The sequence below is a fragment of the Protobothrops mucrosquamatus genome, unplaced genomic scaffold (assembly GCF_001527695.2).
Source record: "Protobothrops mucrosquamatus isolate PMUCROS unplaced genomic scaffold, P.Mucros_1.0 scaffold499, whole genome shotgun sequence".
NCBI classification, from domain to species: domain Eukaryota; kingdom Metazoa; phylum Chordata; class Lepidosauria; order Squamata; family Viperidae; genus Protobothrops; species Protobothrops mucrosquamatus.
The window spans coordinates 11892-29212 of NW_015386815.1; the positions used below are offsets into that span (position 1 = coordinate 11892).

At 34.8% G+C, this 17321-nt stretch overlaps 1 protein-coding gene across 1 annotated transcript in view; it reads left to right on the forward strand.

The window, feature by feature from the left end:
• Nucleotides 1-1795, forward strand: part of IL1R2 (interleukin 1 receptor type 2) — a gene marked incomplete at its 5' end in the record, with an annotated part of 12221 nt that extends 10426 nt beyond the window's left edge. Inside the window, 2 exons of the mRNA XM_015816791.1 lie at nt 194-345; nt 1635-1795. Of these exons, the coding sequence (XP_015672277.1) occupies nt 194-345; nt 1635-1762 (280 nt within the window). The remainder of the gene's footprint in view (nt 1-193; nt 346-1634) is intronic.
• Between the last annotated feature and the right edge of the window lie 15526 nt (nt 1796-17321).

Below are 17321 nucleotides of genomic sequence, written 5' to 3' on the forward strand. Positions count from 1 at the left end.
TAACAGCAAAAGCCAGGTGAGAAGAAATAAACTCAAATAGCAGGATATTTATTTATTTTATTTTGCATTTGGATTTATTTTTCTCCTAAATGAAAAAAAATCAGGCTATATAATTCCTCAGTCAATTGCCCTTTTCTTTCTGAGCTCTTCTGCATCTCTGTCTAACAATATAAATGATTATATTCCCTCTTAGGAAATTTGTAGAAAATAACAACAGATCTATTGAGGTGCCATTGATCTTTGACTCTATCACAGAAGATGATTTTCATACTGATTTCAGATGTGTGGCACAAAATGGTGGTGGGAATTGTGTACAAACAGTGACAGTCAAGGAAAAAAAGAAAGGTCTGTATAACAACTCAATTGTGTTTATTACTATCTTTTCCTCATTATTTTTTTGGATGACTTTGATATTGGCCATTCATTTTCTCATTTTGTAAATATGGAAAGAAAGTTAAGATATAAACCGGCCAAAGGTCTGGAATAACTTCTGGTCAGGTCATGTGTATATTACATGATTTCTAATAAGTTGTTTTACTTTCAAATAATTACAATTTCTCTTTGCATGTTTACAAAGAAAAAGGAGAGGAAATTATGTACATACAAAATTAACCAGTTTTGCCAAAGACTATCCCACATTTTGCTTATTACTGCTATGTAATTGGGGTTTTTTTATTCTGTCTGGAATCCATAACATGTAACTAATATGCAAAACTACTATGTATCAAACAGGTAACATGATTAGTTCCCTACTAAATGCCACATCTCTACTAGGGCCATTAAATCTCATTTGGTGAGCTTCTTAGGTGAGCTTCTTCACACCAATCACATTGATTTTTATAAGCTATACAATTAGCATCTACACTGACCCAAGTCAAGTATTTGGGATGTTCAGTTGCCTTTGCAAAGAGTCTGGAACAAGGCTGACTTTTCAAGGGTTGTGGGCAGGAAATTGATGTAAGAATCAGATTACTCTTGACTAAATTTTATTGGATTGAAATAAACATCCCACCAATATCTTTCCCAACCTGGCTTGGTGAGGTTTTCTGAAATTATTTGTTGAGTCCAATGTTTTGGGAGAACTTTAATGTTCTGTTGGACAATAGCTTGCCCTATAATCTGTACACCAAAACACTGAAGGAATTCTACTTCAGTGGGGAGTTTGTAGCAGCAAATGGAAGTACAGTATCTCTTCATTCCATGTAAAAGTGGCTTGGGAACTTCACAACCACATATGAGTTGGCAGAATGTATCCCAATGTCACCCGAAGAGTCATAGATTAGATTAATTACATTATATCAGTGCAACATGATAGCTAAAAAGATTACACACCTTCAAGAGCAAAGGACTGCATTGAAGGGGAGAAAAGCTTGCAGTTGTTAGGCTATTATTCAGTTACACATGTTGGAAGCATCTGATTTGCCCTAGTTTAAAGCTCTGCAGTGATTGTATATTCTTACAAAATTTAACCAAATTTCTTTTTATTGCCATAGATATGGCATGTTGTTGTTTTGTATTCCATCTGCTACTGATAAAACTTGTATTTGTGGGAACCAGAGAACTTAGAAAAACAATGATTTAAACAGTGCAAAGTATGATGTCTAACGTTGGGTGTTTTTTTTCTTTTTTAAAAGACCGCCAGTTGTCTTGGTACTTGGCAGTTACTCCTGTGGCCCTGGCTGTTCTCATCATAGGAGGAGTTTACTTAAATAAATACTGGAAGCAAAGATCTACCAAGGGATACATTGTGGCCAACTCCTAATGAATATACTTTTATTTCTTGTACTTTTTTATTTTAGCTTCCTAAGTTATTTTTCTCATCTGTCCTAAGATATCTAGAAACCTTTTGGTTGTAAACAGAAATGAAGCTGCTGTTTTGATGCTAGTTGAAGGAAATCTAATGCAAGTTTCTATAATAGCAAAAATATAATAATTGTAATTTTTTTAATGTTATCTCTAATTTTACCACTGAAACTTGATGCAGAAAAGTAACTTTAACTGTAATAAACATTTATCAGCTACTATCTTATTTAGGTTTTATAGCAATGGGAGTATGTGTGCATGTTTTATAAAGTATATTGAATTTTTTTTAAAAAAAAATGATTAAATGAAAAACAGAAAGATGGGAAGAGAGAGACTTTGAGAGTGATTATAAAAAAGGCAGATTTCTTTTTAAAAAATTAAAGGAAATTAATCTTCCAAAGAAAGAAAATTACATAGTGAACCTCCAGATAAGTTATAATTCTAATTTTTCACTTCTTCGGTACCAAAACCTTATTTTATGTTTATTCTTGTTAATGCATATGTTTTAAATATGTCTGATTTTCTGTAATTTTGGAAGCCAGCAAGATATTAAAGTGGAACAGGGAATATAGCAAATGTAGTTAATGGTATTAACTGTATACAAATGTATATATTTGATATTATATAATAAATTTTACTATTTTTACTATTTACTATTTATTAACTGATTAAGAGTAATTATGGCTAATATAATCTTTTATATAATCTTTTAATGTTCTACAGTATATCATCAGCATCAGAAACTTGATTTACCATAACAATTTTTTTGGCTGCATCTGATGTTGCCAAACTGGCTGATCCATATTATCTGCACAGGGAACTCACATGTCTGCTGAAAGTGTCATATAATCAAACATCCTTTATTTAAACCAAATTGTGCTGGATGAATGATTGAATACACTGTAATACTTTCTGTAATGTTTTTGCCAAAGTCTTAGCATTAACATTTAAAAGCCATATTAACAATGATGTGCTCAAAGGATCCTTACCAGCTTTCAAAATAAGTGTTATATACGTTTCATAATATTATATTAACAGAGGCTTTGTTTAGATCTCCAACCAAATAGGAGTTATTCTCTAAATATTTTATATCATGCTATTGGTATCCTCTTTGCCCAAGGCTCTTTCTAGGTTTATTGTATTTATGGAACTGTCCCATATCAGAGTTTTTAAAGTTCTAAAAGCAGCATGACTAAGATGACCTCATTTTCAAGGTTAAAAATTGGGTCATTAATTATTCAGTTTTCAAAGAGTCCAGTCAAAAATTATCTGGAAATAAAAAATGGCCACTTTTAGATTTGATTTGATTTTTGTCTGGGAGCAGAGATGACATGATCTGAGCTGGGAGACATTATCATCTGTCCCTTGTCATGGTAATATCATTCCTGATTGCATTTGAGTTGACTAGTGCCATCAATCACTTCAGNAAAGGTAGACATATGTAGTTTACCCTCCCAAAACATTATCAGAATCCTTTGGCTTCCAAAGGGCAATTGGAGAATTTCTTGTGACCATGGTGGGCAGATTCTTTAGTTTACTGCAGGAATAGGAAAGAAATAGCATTGCATATGAGTGCCCTTTCCCAGTTGTCAGTTTAGGGCAGCTTGGTTTCCTAAGGCAATTTGAGAGATGAACTGAATTAGGAAACATTTTGAGTGCTGCTAGTGGAAGACACAAAATAAAACTTATATTTCAGCCTACACCATAGTAATAATAGCATCACTATTTATTTGAGTTATTATATCTGCAGAATGCAAGTCACCAGAGCCTTCTTAAATTGACCCAGACCGTATTAGAGAAAGATAGGCCAGAAGATGTTCTGTGAAAATTGTATAGGCATCTGGAGGAAAACATTGCTAGGATCCAGAGCTAGATACCTGTTGAGCAAGTTCTGTTGAATTGACAGAAACCAAGTTATGATAATTACAAGTTATGCCTTGTTTATCTCTTGCTTGGATTTGGCAATGTATTCTCCATGAGGATGTCTTTGAAGAGCAGTCAGACAATATAACTGATCCAGAATTCAGCAACTTGAATAGTCATAGATACATCTTGATTAATCCATATAACATCACTATTTCAAGAACTGCAGTGGTTGCCATTTGGCTTTCAAGGTGCTGGTTGTCTCTTTTAAAGCCTTACACGTCAGGACCTGAGACCTCTAGACCTATCTAAAGATCCAATTTTATCTGTCCATCCACTAAGATCTGGTACAGCAGATTCTCTCCATATCCTTGCATCAAATAATAAAGATCACAGAAGTGAGCCTTCTCAATTATTGTAGAATAGTATTTTTTATAGAAATCTGTATTTCTATAATAAGTTTATAGAAAGTTTGCTGAAACCTGGCTGTTCCAGCAAACCTTGGGAGTGGGATGTTTAAATGTTTTTTCTTTTGGCATTGGAATATTTGTTTAATATACTGTATTCAATATAACCAATCTCCTGGTGTCTATTAGAGTAGATATTCTTTAGTTTTTATTATTGTATTTTTGTTCTTTTGCCATCATTTACTGCATTGTCGGTAGTTCTGATGGTTTATAAATCCACCACAAGCAAGAAACTAATTATGTTTTGGTTTTAAAAAAGAAAGTATTTTAAAACTAGTCATTTGTGTTTTCAAGCATCATTTACTGATGTCATAATGATCAAACTATGTTTCTCTAGAGAAACTGCTATATTGTTGATGATCTCTATCTGAGTTGTTTCATTTGTAAAGTATTAATGCCATGACTATGCATTTGTAGACTAAGGCATTATTAATTATAATTAATCATATAGATAAATGCTATTGTGTTTGTCATTTTTGTTTTACAATAGATGTTGACAGGCAGAGAATGAAAAACAAATGATTGTTGAATGATTTGCTTTTGGGAAGAAGTATGGAAAGGAAACAAAGTATTATTTTCCAGAAATGATTTGGCCTAGCAACCATATATACCAGTAAGCACTGTGATTACTGTTTTATCAACAATCATACTTTCAAAGCTTCCCATAGTAAAGAACTCAGTTCTTGTCAAACCAAAAATCTGCTTTTATTCATTAAATTTGGGGTATGACTATTTATGAGGCATGCATTAGTCATGTTTGGATTTTCTTTACACAGAATCTAATTATTCCAAATTCATTATCTTATTGATTACAACAATTTTGCAAAGAATATTATACAATGTACATTAAAAATTCAGTCCCTAAATTTGCAGCTATTTTTCTGCAATGTTCACACCAAAACATGTTTATCACCTGCTCATAAATCTTTACTTGTTAGATGTAAATAAATAGCCATCACAGATGAAACTCATAATTAAATGCTCTAGGATGTTGTTCAATTGTGGTTAATTCTAATAAATTAAACACATTATTGGAATGAAAAATAAAAGAACCTTTAAAGTTTATTATTGGAATGAAAAATAACATTTAAAGTTTGTTTATCCATTTTCATGGGGAGTGGGTGTCCCACATGTAATTGAAGTTAAGCCCTTGTATCAGAAAAGATTGTACATTCCTCCTCAAAAGGCTTCTTCATATATGGGCCTGTGGTACAACTACTTATGAAAGCATGGGAATTATAGAACAATAAAGTTAGAAAAGATTGTTGTAGAAGTGCTCCTTCAGAATATCAGTACATCCATACAGAATTGAGCATGCAACCTCTGTGCATTATCAAAAAATTCTGACAATTATAATCGCAATGCAAGTTCTATTAGTCCTTATATGAAGCATCAGCTATCAAAATGGTCCTGTATATAAATGATTCTTTGGTTTAATTCTGTTGGTGGTTTCTTTGGTACTTATTTGGGCTACTACTATGGTGCAAGAAGTGTGATGTAACAGAAGTGTTAATGCATCCACATAATTAGTTGATACATCTTTACCTGGTACAAAAGATATTTCACTACTGCATTATGTTATGAATGAGAAAGTATGACCTCTTTATGGCAAAAATGGCTATGGTGGTCCCACACTGGAAGTCATCCCAAAAAAACTTGGACAGCATGTAAAACTATGCATTGACAAAATTTCCATCTGTCACTTGCAAGCCATACTGCTTGGATATACACATATACCATGCTGATACATTATGATATCCTTAGTTCTTGAGAAGAACTTGATGCATATGAAGGCCAACACCAACTAAAAGAATTGCAGTTATGACTTTACATTGTTGTGAACGGATAACAACTTGGGGAGGATTCAATAGGTGGATAAAAATGCCAAACCCAGTTTAAACATGTGTCTATGTGACCAACAATAATGACTATTACTAAACAATAATAATTCCAGACTCAAATTCTACTATGGATAGAAATCCATAGTTAGGCATAACTGCTTAAGCTGTCTTTAATAATTTTTGCCTATCAAGATAAAGAGTTCAATATTTTAATATTCATATTATGGCCAGCTACTATTTTCATAACAACATCATAGAGAATAGAAATAAAATTCCTATATTCTTGAATTTTTGAAACTCTATGCTTTCTATAACTTGTAATCATGCTGTATTTTTTTTCTAATTTCCTCTTCCAATACCAGATCAAACACTTTATTGAGATATATTTTATGAATAATTGTTAGCTACACTACAATTTTGGAATGCAATTTTTCAAAAAGCACACTGTTTATCTCAGTGTCACTATAAATAAGCCAATATTTATTCTTCTTCCACTTTTTCCATGCTATAACTTCAAATATCTTTAAATTTTGCAATGATTTCTCTGTCTGGAGAGTACATCTTCATTTCCTAACATTCTAATAGTTGTTTCACAGTAAGTGATAGAGAATTAGATCACTCCCAGAATTAAGGCAGCTAGTGAATACTTTATTTTCAGGCAATACATTTCATTTTGTTGGTTTTATTTTGCCAGGCTCAAGGCCTGAGATCCTGCATGGTTAGATAAAATAGGGGAGGCACTTTTGGTTGTGTTGAAACATAAATTCTTGATTAAGCAGTTAGAAAGATGAAAATGACAGCCAATGTTTAGAAGGCAGACTCAATATCTTCACATTCCCTATCCCAACATGAATACTTCACTAATTGTTAATGTGACAACATATGGTTGGATAATTCTATGAACTGCTCATCTGTTTTTTTAAAAAAGCACTTTTTAACATTCTTTTATTTTGACATGATTAACGGTTGCTTTTAACTTCTTTTGTAATTCTTGGCAATGTCCTCTCCGAACTAAGAATTAAACAGGAACTGGTGTTACTGTATCTGAACAATAAGGCTACAGAGCATGAAATAAAGATAATAAAACACAAACACTATTCTGTATTTTTTTCTTTGAAAAATAATGTGTTATATTTATTATTGGTTTTGTATATAGGAGGCTGCAGCCTAGGAGCCTTAGAAGATTTCACTGATTTGTATACAAGCAGTATACAAATGGTCTAAGTTTCTTTCCATCTGAATTCTATGATTCCCAGATATGGAGTATCTGAGAAAAAAATCAACTCTAATGAACAGTTTTATTCACAAAAAGTCAGATTTAGTATGTCATTGTAATTAGTGGTTTTAATTTCTAATTTTAACCAGTTATGTCCATGCTTAAACTTTGGATTAAAAATATGTTGAATTGCATAGAGTTATAGTTGTATAAAAATGGAATAAAAGGGCAGAGGTCTTCTGTAATCTGGGAGGAAAGAGTAAATATAAATGTGAGAAATTATTTTCTCATGTAATATTTGGAGACTTTCTTGTTAGTTTGAACCAAGAGGGAGAGGAAAACACCCACTGAAAATGATTCAGAAGTCATCTGCCAAGGGTTTTGCATAGTTTTTTCTGTTTATCTTTTGTGATCTTCTGGATGTAGTAAAACATGTTAGGAAACATCCCTGCATAAGCTATCTTAATATGCCATCTTGTAACAGTCACGAAACCCAAACTCTGCTTTGAATTTTGAGTAAACTGTGTGCTTGTGTAATTGGTAATCTTCTAATCTGGGGGAAAAGATGGTAAATATGAACTTTAGAAATTGTTCTCTCATATGGTATTTGCAGACTTTTCTGTTAGATTGACAAGGAGCAGAAGAATATACCCACTGAAAATGATTCACAAGGGTTATTTATAGATTTGTGTTTACCTTTTGTGAACTTCTGAATGTAATAAAAAACATATTAGGCAAACATCCTTCCATAAGCTGTCTTAACATGTCATCTTTTAACAATCACAAAATCCACACGCTGCTTTGAATCATGAGTAAACCTTTGCTTCTGTTTTCATATCAAGAAAGAAAGAAAAAAGAAAATAGAATTATGATATCTGTTCTTTCTATTGAGTAGTTGCCATCTAAGTTGAACCTTTTTAACAAAACAAGATTCAAATCTCTAAAGTTATTGAATCAAGTCAGACAGAACAGAATAGAGCTAGAAGGGACCTTGGAGGTCTTCTAGTCCAGCCCCCTGCTCAAGCAGGAGAACCTATAGCATCTCAGACAGGTGAATGTCCAGTCTCTTCTTAAAAATCTCCAGTGATGGAGCGCCCACGATTTCTGGAGGCAAGCTGTTCCACTGGTTGATTGTCCTCACTGTCAGGAAGTCCTTAGTTCCAGGTTGCTTCTCTCTTTGATCAGTTTCCAACCATTGTTTCTCGTCCTTCCCTTTGGTGCTTTGGTAAACAAGCTGGCCCCCTGTGCCTTGTGTCAGCCCCTCAGATACTGGAATACTGCTATCATTTCTCCCCTATTTCTTCTTTTCTTTAGACTAGCCAAACCCAAGTCCCATAGCCATTTTGAAATGATTTATAATGTGTCAAAGATATTTGTAAACAATGAATCTTTCAAGTGTGAAATACTGCTGCAGTTTCTTCTACACAATCAGAAAGTCGAGGTAGGGTTAAAGTGTGATGGGTTCCTTATATTATCCAGAATTAGTAATAGTAATAGTATATAATAGTATATTACATACTGTAATAGTATGTGGGAATAACCCTGGGACGCAGGAGGAAGAGCAGGACTCTAGACCAGAGGTAACCAACCTTTATCGGTTGGCGGACCGGAGGAAAAGGGAGGGGGAAACATTTTACGGGGCCACAAGCATGCATGCACTACAAACAGGGCGGGGCTAGTGCCCGCATGATATTCACTAGCCCTGCCCCATTCTTGCATGGTGCAGCATCTTTTTCTGCGCCCTGTGGCGTGGCGGCAGTCATTTTTGTGCCTTGCTGCGTGGCGGCGGTCCATTTTTGCACCCCATTGCGTGTCATTGTCCTCCTGTTTTCACGCCCCAAGGCATGGCGGCGGCATCCCATTTTGCTACTGAGGCATGGCATTGGTGGCCCATTTTCACACCCCAAAGCACAGTGACCCATTTCTGCACCCCGTGGCTGAGGCACTAGCACAAGTGAGCGGGTTTGCGTGCACACGCACGACACTGGCCAGCCTGTCCCCCGGCTCAGTGGCCAGCAGGCCTCAGCCCACTACCAGGCCGTGGCCCACAGGTTGGGGACCCCTGCCCTAGGCAATGATGATCCCCACCATTTCCCCATCATTCAGTCAGAACAGAAGAAGCTTCTTGGATGAGAAGTAAAATGTTTTGAAGGGGAAAAAAACAAAGTCCAGTTGCCTTCTGAAAATCACATTTGGAATAAACATGACCTGGATGTTTGAGAATCTCCATAAACACCTAGACAATGATCTCAAAGGTGGAGAGGGTGGGGAAACAACTCAGACCTTTCCTAGTGTTCAGAAGAATAAAAGTAAGGGACAGGAAGGATACTTTTAGATTGCAATATTCTGTTAGTATACTCTTACAATAAAGATGGAGCTACTGCTCCTGAGTGTGCTTCCTGTCTGGACTATCCTGCAGGGCTGACATTATTACAGCATTTAAGAGACTGCTGGCTTACCTTTATGTCTAATTCCTGCTAGAATTTGTTAGGCAGATTCACTTGGATTCAACCTTGAATTTCAATTTGACTGAAATTAAAATTTCAAATGGCAACATTTGAATTTCACCTTGGTTAATTATTACACCCATAATATTATCAAGCATTTCCAAGTATAACTTTGTGCATAGAATTACTCTCTTAATCCCAAATATGAAGGAACCATTGAGAAAACACACTTCTCTGAAAAAATTAACTTCTTTTAATTTTTTAATTTGAGATGCATTCATGTAATAAAATTGCTTTGTTTATAAGTCAATTCACAAACAATGAAAAATCTGCATTTCTTTGAAGGAAATCAGTGAGGTTTATCTAAAGTAATGTTTGCCACTCTTACTACTACAACACAGTCATGCAATCAAAGAGATGCCCAACCATTTTCTGGGTCAGCCTTAGCCATTAAGAGGAGTAGCTGTGGTGGCTCAGTGGTTAGAATGCAATACTGCAGGCTAACTCTGCCCACTGCCAGGAGTTTGATTCTGATCAGCTCAAGGTTGACTCAGCTTCCATCCTTCTGAGGTCAGTAAAATGAGGACTCAGATTGTTGGGGACAATACGCTGACTCTGTAAAGAGAGGGCTGTAAAGCACTATGAAACAGTATATAAGTCTAAGTACTATTGGTAAGTGCTAACAGGCAACCTGGGGCTTTCCCCCAAATGCTTGGGGAAAAAAGATAAGTGGATGGAATAACATTTATTATTTAATTTAATCTAGATTATGCTCCTGACCTTTTGAGCAAAAGGGAGAGCAGTACATATGAATATTTCATGCAAGGATTTGTTTATATAAAGATTTACATTGTTCGTCTTCCAGTGAGTCGGATTGCTTCATCCTGGCAACCTCAGCTGCTGTTTCCTATTTTATTCCCATAATTTTTAGAAGATAGGAACACTTTAACAAATAAATGAAACTAAATTCTACTTGAGAAACTTCTTTGATATCTGTGCAGTTACAAAACAAAGCTGTTAAGTAAAACAAATAGAAATATTGCATGAATCTATCCATGAGTCTGCAATGGCAAAAAGGAAATTAATGGGAAATCTCTCTGTGCACATTCTCCCCTGTGTTTTTCCAAGAGTATTCATAAAATAAAATAATATAATATAAAATAAATAAACAAACTATAAAATAAATAGACAAGAAAGAAGACAAAGATAACAAGGTGATGTTTTCCAGAAATTTTGTGAGGAAGGGGGCTGCTTCTTATACTTTTCAGTGATGTTATCTTTGATCTATTTTTAGAAACAATTGAAATGTATTTAATTATGGGATTAACAGCAGGAGTAATACCAGACCAACAATCAAATAGTAAATGATAGTCTAAGCAAGGAATTGCCAAAAAGAAAACAACTGTCCCACCAACACTGACAGGGCAATCCACTTGTATGTAAACAGAGAACAAACCCCTCTCTCTTCTAGCACTGAAGATGTTACTTAATTGCATAAAGAAACGTCTGTAAGGAAACAACCAAGTTCAGAGAGGACCAAGGACTCCACAGTTAATTGCAGTTCTTTATCACTACCATTTCCATGCCATTCTGAAATAGGTCTGATAAGCATAGGACAGTAAACTAACCAACAAGGGTAGATGTTAAACAGAAATTTAACACCCCCATAAATTCTCCCCCTCCCCCAGTAGCTTTTCACTTTTTGCAGAAAATTGAAAGGAAGGAGGTGGTGCTTACATATTCTAGGGCAAGTGGTTACAGGAAAGATAACACCATTGAGGAAGATACAGATGGAGTTGGAACTCCTTTAGAGCTGGTTGGTTAAGTTCTTCCAGGATAAGCTGATTCACTTGAGAGCAGGGGTCTTGAAATGCAGATTGCTGATTTCTCATTAAACAGCACTGAACTTCTCATGCTTTAGGCTGTATATTATTAAATGATATTTTTAAATATATTTTGCTGTTAGTTTCCAGATCCAGTAAAGTCAACTATTCCAGAACTGGTGTGAGTCTCTGATAAGCTACTCTTCTACCTCCCCCCCATTCCCTTATACAAGCTGATGCTTCTAAAAGAATACCAGTAGAGTGTCTGAGAGTTTGGGACCTTAACACAGAATGCTATTAATCATTATGGGTTTATTAAATTAATTTTATTATAATTTTAAGGAGTTTTGTAATTTACATCTACTTATCTAAAAAAGGAACTGAGTTTACCTGGAAAGTTTTGTTCTTTTAATCACTGAGATTGCTAATTCATCTTGAATGTATGAAAAGCATAGAAGTCAGTCAGTAGATCTGAATCAAAATAAAATATTCCTGTATTTTTAACTTATGGGTGGTTACAGCACTGCCAAGATATCCTGATCTAGGTAGTACTGATGGAGGCCTAGGCTGTGACAAGTTTAACTAAACAAGGTCAATGAATCCTCTTCTTTCTTTTCCTCCTATAACCTCCCATAGAACTGATAACCAGCCTCTTTAAAACTTAGTCTTAAATAATTTTTTGCATACCTTCCTTGATGATTGTGTATCAACAATAAGCATCCAGTAATCTCAGGTCATAAAACTCAATCATTCAATGAGCTGACCCAATGATTGTTCTGACCTTTGGACCTCTGACTAAGTTCACAGTGTAGCTTTGGTCATACCAGACAGGGACACCCAGTCCTGCAATGAGCAACCACCTCTCAAAATCCTTTGGGAATCTGCTGAGTCTTGCTTTACTTAGTTCACTCATAGATGTTCAGTAATTTAAACAGTGCAAAGTAATTAATCATAACTGGAAAAACAACAGATGGAACTTCACATAGACATTCAGTTCATTGCAATACTAAATATGACATTTCTAACTTAATTTGGCTTTAAAACAGCTTCATAGCCATACCAAGGTAATAATTTCCCCTTAGGAGAGCAGAAGTCAAAATTTAGCAAAGATTACTCCTGGATGTAAGTTGGGTCATTCTTTTTCTTTATTATTACTGTATTTTAGGTTATGGTAAATGCATTCATACATGCCCATACTATATTGTGATATGGGGTAAACCAAGTGAGGAAAGGAATAAGAATCAGTGTGCAAAGAAAATTTGATCAATATTGGATCCATACAAAGTAAAAATTCCAATATATTTATTTTGGATTCAGTTCTACTAATCAACATTTTTTTAAAAAAATTTCAAGATTAGTAAGGAAGAAATCATGAAGTAATTAAGTAGCAGATTCTGTAACCAGAACAAGTAATTAGAAGCACACCAAGTACTGACATAATGATTATTCATTTGAACTCAGAAAAAGAAGAAATAATCCCCTTCATTTCTATAGTTGCTGAAAGGTATTAGGAATAAAAGACAGGAGGCAACTAATCAAGCATTATGTCATGGAGAACTGTGAAGATTCTAGGTGAGGTATTTTTCCCAAAGCAATAAATGATGCAAGCAAATGGCATCTCAGAAAAATTTCCTGAGTTAATTCAGATAATATTATTGCATGAAAAATTAATTAATTCCATGTAGTGCATGCAATCTACAATATGAAGCTATACTTCAATGTATACAGCTGGTTGTCAGCTTTAGATCTTCTTGTCTTGGAGTTATGCTGATGACTGAGCCTGGCTCTATCTGTTGGCTATGTAATATTATTATTTTTTCTTTTTTATTGTATTGTTTTTAATCCAATTTATCTAGGTTGGGATGTAACTTGCTCAGAAACATTTGCAAATGGAACAGCTAGAAGTGTGGGAAAATAAAACAAATTAATAGAATTCTGCCCTTTAATTTATATTCCTTTTCTTCTCCTCCTTCTAAATAAAAAATCTGAGCGATGTCAGGTCAACAACATCTTTGAAATTCTCCCCTATAAGCCATTTCATTCATCAGCTTTCTCTGTATTAAATATTTTTAATACAGAGAAGGCTGATGAATACAAGTAGTCCTCAACTTACTACCACAACTGAGCCCAAAATTTCTGTTGCTAAGTGAGACAGCTGTTAAGTGAGTTTTATCTCATTTAATGACCTTTCTTGTCACAGTTAAATAACTGCCGTTGTTCAGTTAGCATCACAATTGTTAAGTGAATCTGGCTTCCCTATTGACTTTGCTTTGTGAGAAGGTCACAAAAGGTAAGCATATGACCCAGGAACCCTGCAACCATCATAAATATGAACCAGTTGCCACAGGTCCAAATTTTGATTATGTGACCATGGGGATGCTGCAATAAGTGTGAAAAATGGATGTAAGTCACTTTTTCAGTGCCATTGTAATTTTGCTCACTAAATGAATGGTTATAAGTCGAGGACTACCTGTATATATTAATACATATTCATTAAATATGTTCTCTTTGTTATAGTCTGTACTTAGCAACCTAGCTATAAATGACACAGATAAATATATAAAGAAATAATGATTACATCCTGCCAACCTTGGTGCATATACATGTTATTGGCTTAATGGCACGGTGACATATATATTTGTCATATTGTCCTATCTATCCTAATGTTGTATTCTGTGAAAGTTGTGTCAAGGGCTGTTGTGTAGCACTGCTGGGTGTCACAAAAGGAGCTAAACAGCCCAGGGTGTGATGGCTTCTAAAATTAGTTCTGTTCTTTTTGAAGACATCCTTTGGCAGTCTTGCTTTTTAAGCCACTATCTCAACTAGTTTTCTTTGGTATGCCCAAAAGAAAAGATGTACAGTAATACAATTTGCTTCTATTCAGACATTATTTTTTTAAAAATATGTAACATTTTCTTCTATTGAAGAAAAGTTTAAAGAACAAATAATAAATTATTAAACATTATTAAATTATTAAATTATTGTTTTTCTACACAGAGGACATTTTTTATACTTTTCTCAAGATATTTGGAGTGCATGAGATTAACAAATCCAAATGCTACATTCCTCCCCTATATTCCCATAGACTGCACCTGGGAAAGTTTATGAATTCCTGATCACTATGGTGTCATACTTCATTTTTAGTTTACATCTATCAATCTTGCCTTTGTTCAAATGGTGGGCATCTTTCTTCTTACTCTTTTTTGGTAGAGCAAAGATTGGCAGACTCTGGACTCCTTTAAAAAGGAGTTGTGAAATCCATCAACTTTATATAAATATTTAAAAGTGAAGATGTCAAGGCTGAGAATTTGGTTTGAGAATTAGAAGTGAATGGCTTTTACATACACAAATGTAAAGCCCAAATTATGTTTCAGCATGGCAGAAATGTTTTCTTGTTGTTTCTGCTGCTGCTGCTGCTGCTGCTGCAATTAAACAACATTGAAAATGTACCACAAACCACCAAGGGGATGATCATTAAATCCTGAATTACTTTCCAGGTATAGCAAGCAATCTATAGATTACTATAGTTTACTATATATTCAGAATTAGCCACAACTGACAATTAATATATATTGGACAATGGCCTTTTATGTGGAATAATTGGGCTGGCCATATTTTTTTTCACCCAAATGCTGAATATATACCACATAACTGCAGGGATGCTGCAATGGCCAGAAATGTGGGAATAAATCTTCTCTGAACATGGAGAAAATTTCAATTCAAGAGTAATGGGTCCCAGGTTTTTTTTACACATTCTTTAATTCATAATGGATTTGAGGTGCCTTCATTCAAAAATTGTTGCAGTATAATGCATTGGGAGTGAGAGCAACTTGCAACTTCCTGTAGGCTTCCCTTATGATTTTGTTTGTGGAAAGCTGGCAGGGAGCATCAGAAATCATGATCCTATGACCACGTAACTTTGTGAATAAAACTGGTCTGAACATAGTGGAAATTTCAATTCCATAGGAGGAATAGGGGTTTTTTAAAAACACATTTTTCAAGTTAGCAGATTTGAGGTAATTTGATTTAAAAAATGTTCCAATATAATGCACCATTTTAGCTAACTGGAGAGTACAAACTAACAAATAGAAGAGTTTTTGGTAGTATATAGATGTATTTTTGACTAGTCATGTTATTTAGTTCCTATGTACCAATCTTTCAAACCAGGCCAACCAAATAGGAAAAAGTGATTCTCATAATACATAAGCATTTCTGTTGATTCATGCTCTTATTCAGAGCAGGAGTGCAGCCAAAATCTACAACTGCTGCTCTATTTATCAAGGAAACCTTTGTACACCACAAACTGTCAGTACTGGCTATGGGAAAATGTCAAGCACAGCAGGAATGCTTCCTCCGCCCCAAACAGACTCCAGCTGCAATCCCGGCCAACATCCAAGGGTGAAAGGAAGCTCTCTTCAGAAGCTATACCAGGCGCTTCAAAGCTTTTGAACAAACTTCTTTTATATACAGCATGTGTTACATGTTTTTGTTAGCAGATAAATCAGACACAATCCATAATAACTGAAGTTGTAATTTACCTTTTCCTGACAGCAACCAGAAGATAATACTAATATCTTTTGTAAGAAATATAATCCAATAACTGAATTTAGACATTAGAGAGGGATACACACACACACACACACACAGAGAGAGAGAGAGAGAGAGAAAGATTTCAAAAGATGATTTTACCTGTTAAACTTTTGTTTGGTTGCTAGGTATTACTCATTCTTGAAGAACCTGATAGTCACAACACAGTGCTTAACTTTTTTTAATGTTGAGTATAGCACAGAAATAAATTTTTACAGGAAATCCTTCAGTGGTTTATTACTATATTTGGAGCCTTAGTGCCTATAAGTTCTCTGAAAAATAATAATAAAAAAATCCAGATCCTTATCAAAAGAAGTAAACCAGTAAAATTAAAGAATAAAATACATGACATATTTTCATACATTCTAATTTGAGGAATAATAAACTATCAAAACAAATGCAAGTTTCCAATTGGAGAGAATATATGTAGCTCAGTATTGAATGGTGGAGTTCTTGGTGCTCTCTGAGCTTGGACACCAACTAGCAGTCAGAAGACACAATGAAAATGCCTTAATCTCACAACAGAAGGACAGTACTCAATCATTGTTTCAACTGAGAAACAGTGAGCATCCTTAGACCAAGCTAAATCCAACAATGCTAGGGATTCCTGGAAGCCTGTCTTTCAAGCATTGATAGATACATAGACATAAACTACGTTTACATACCATTCAAAATAAAAAAAAACTAAGAAGGTAACAAAAATACCTCTATGGCAGCCCACATCCAGATAATCAGTGATTAACACCAAACAAACGAGTAAAAAACATTACCCTAATCAAGAAACTAACACGGAGAAAAACACACTGCCAGGGCAAATTACTATATATAAACAGGGAGTAAACCCCACATTCACTAGCACTGATGTTACCTAATTGGGCAATGAAACCTCTGCAAGCAAATAAGCTCAGGGAACACCAAGGATGTTTGGTGTATGTTTTGTCATTGATCAAGTATTGTATTTTCCTTAAGGATTGCCACTCTATCCTGGCAATCTAAAATTTCTGGTCTCTATACTTCTTTTACCTGTTTTATCTTTTCAACTAAGTGCATAACAAGTTATTGGTGGTTCTGTCTCTTCTCACCACTTTGCAGATCTATGTCAAAAATAGGAGCCTATGTTTTCATTTCTAATTTTTTAATTCCACTGTGGCAATAACTGTCTATCACTCTTCAGTGCCTGGAGAAAGATAGTGGTGCCTATTCTTCATCTCTCAAAATGTTCCTACCAATCATTTTTCTGTTCCACACAAGTCACAGAGAGTAAGAGCTCACCT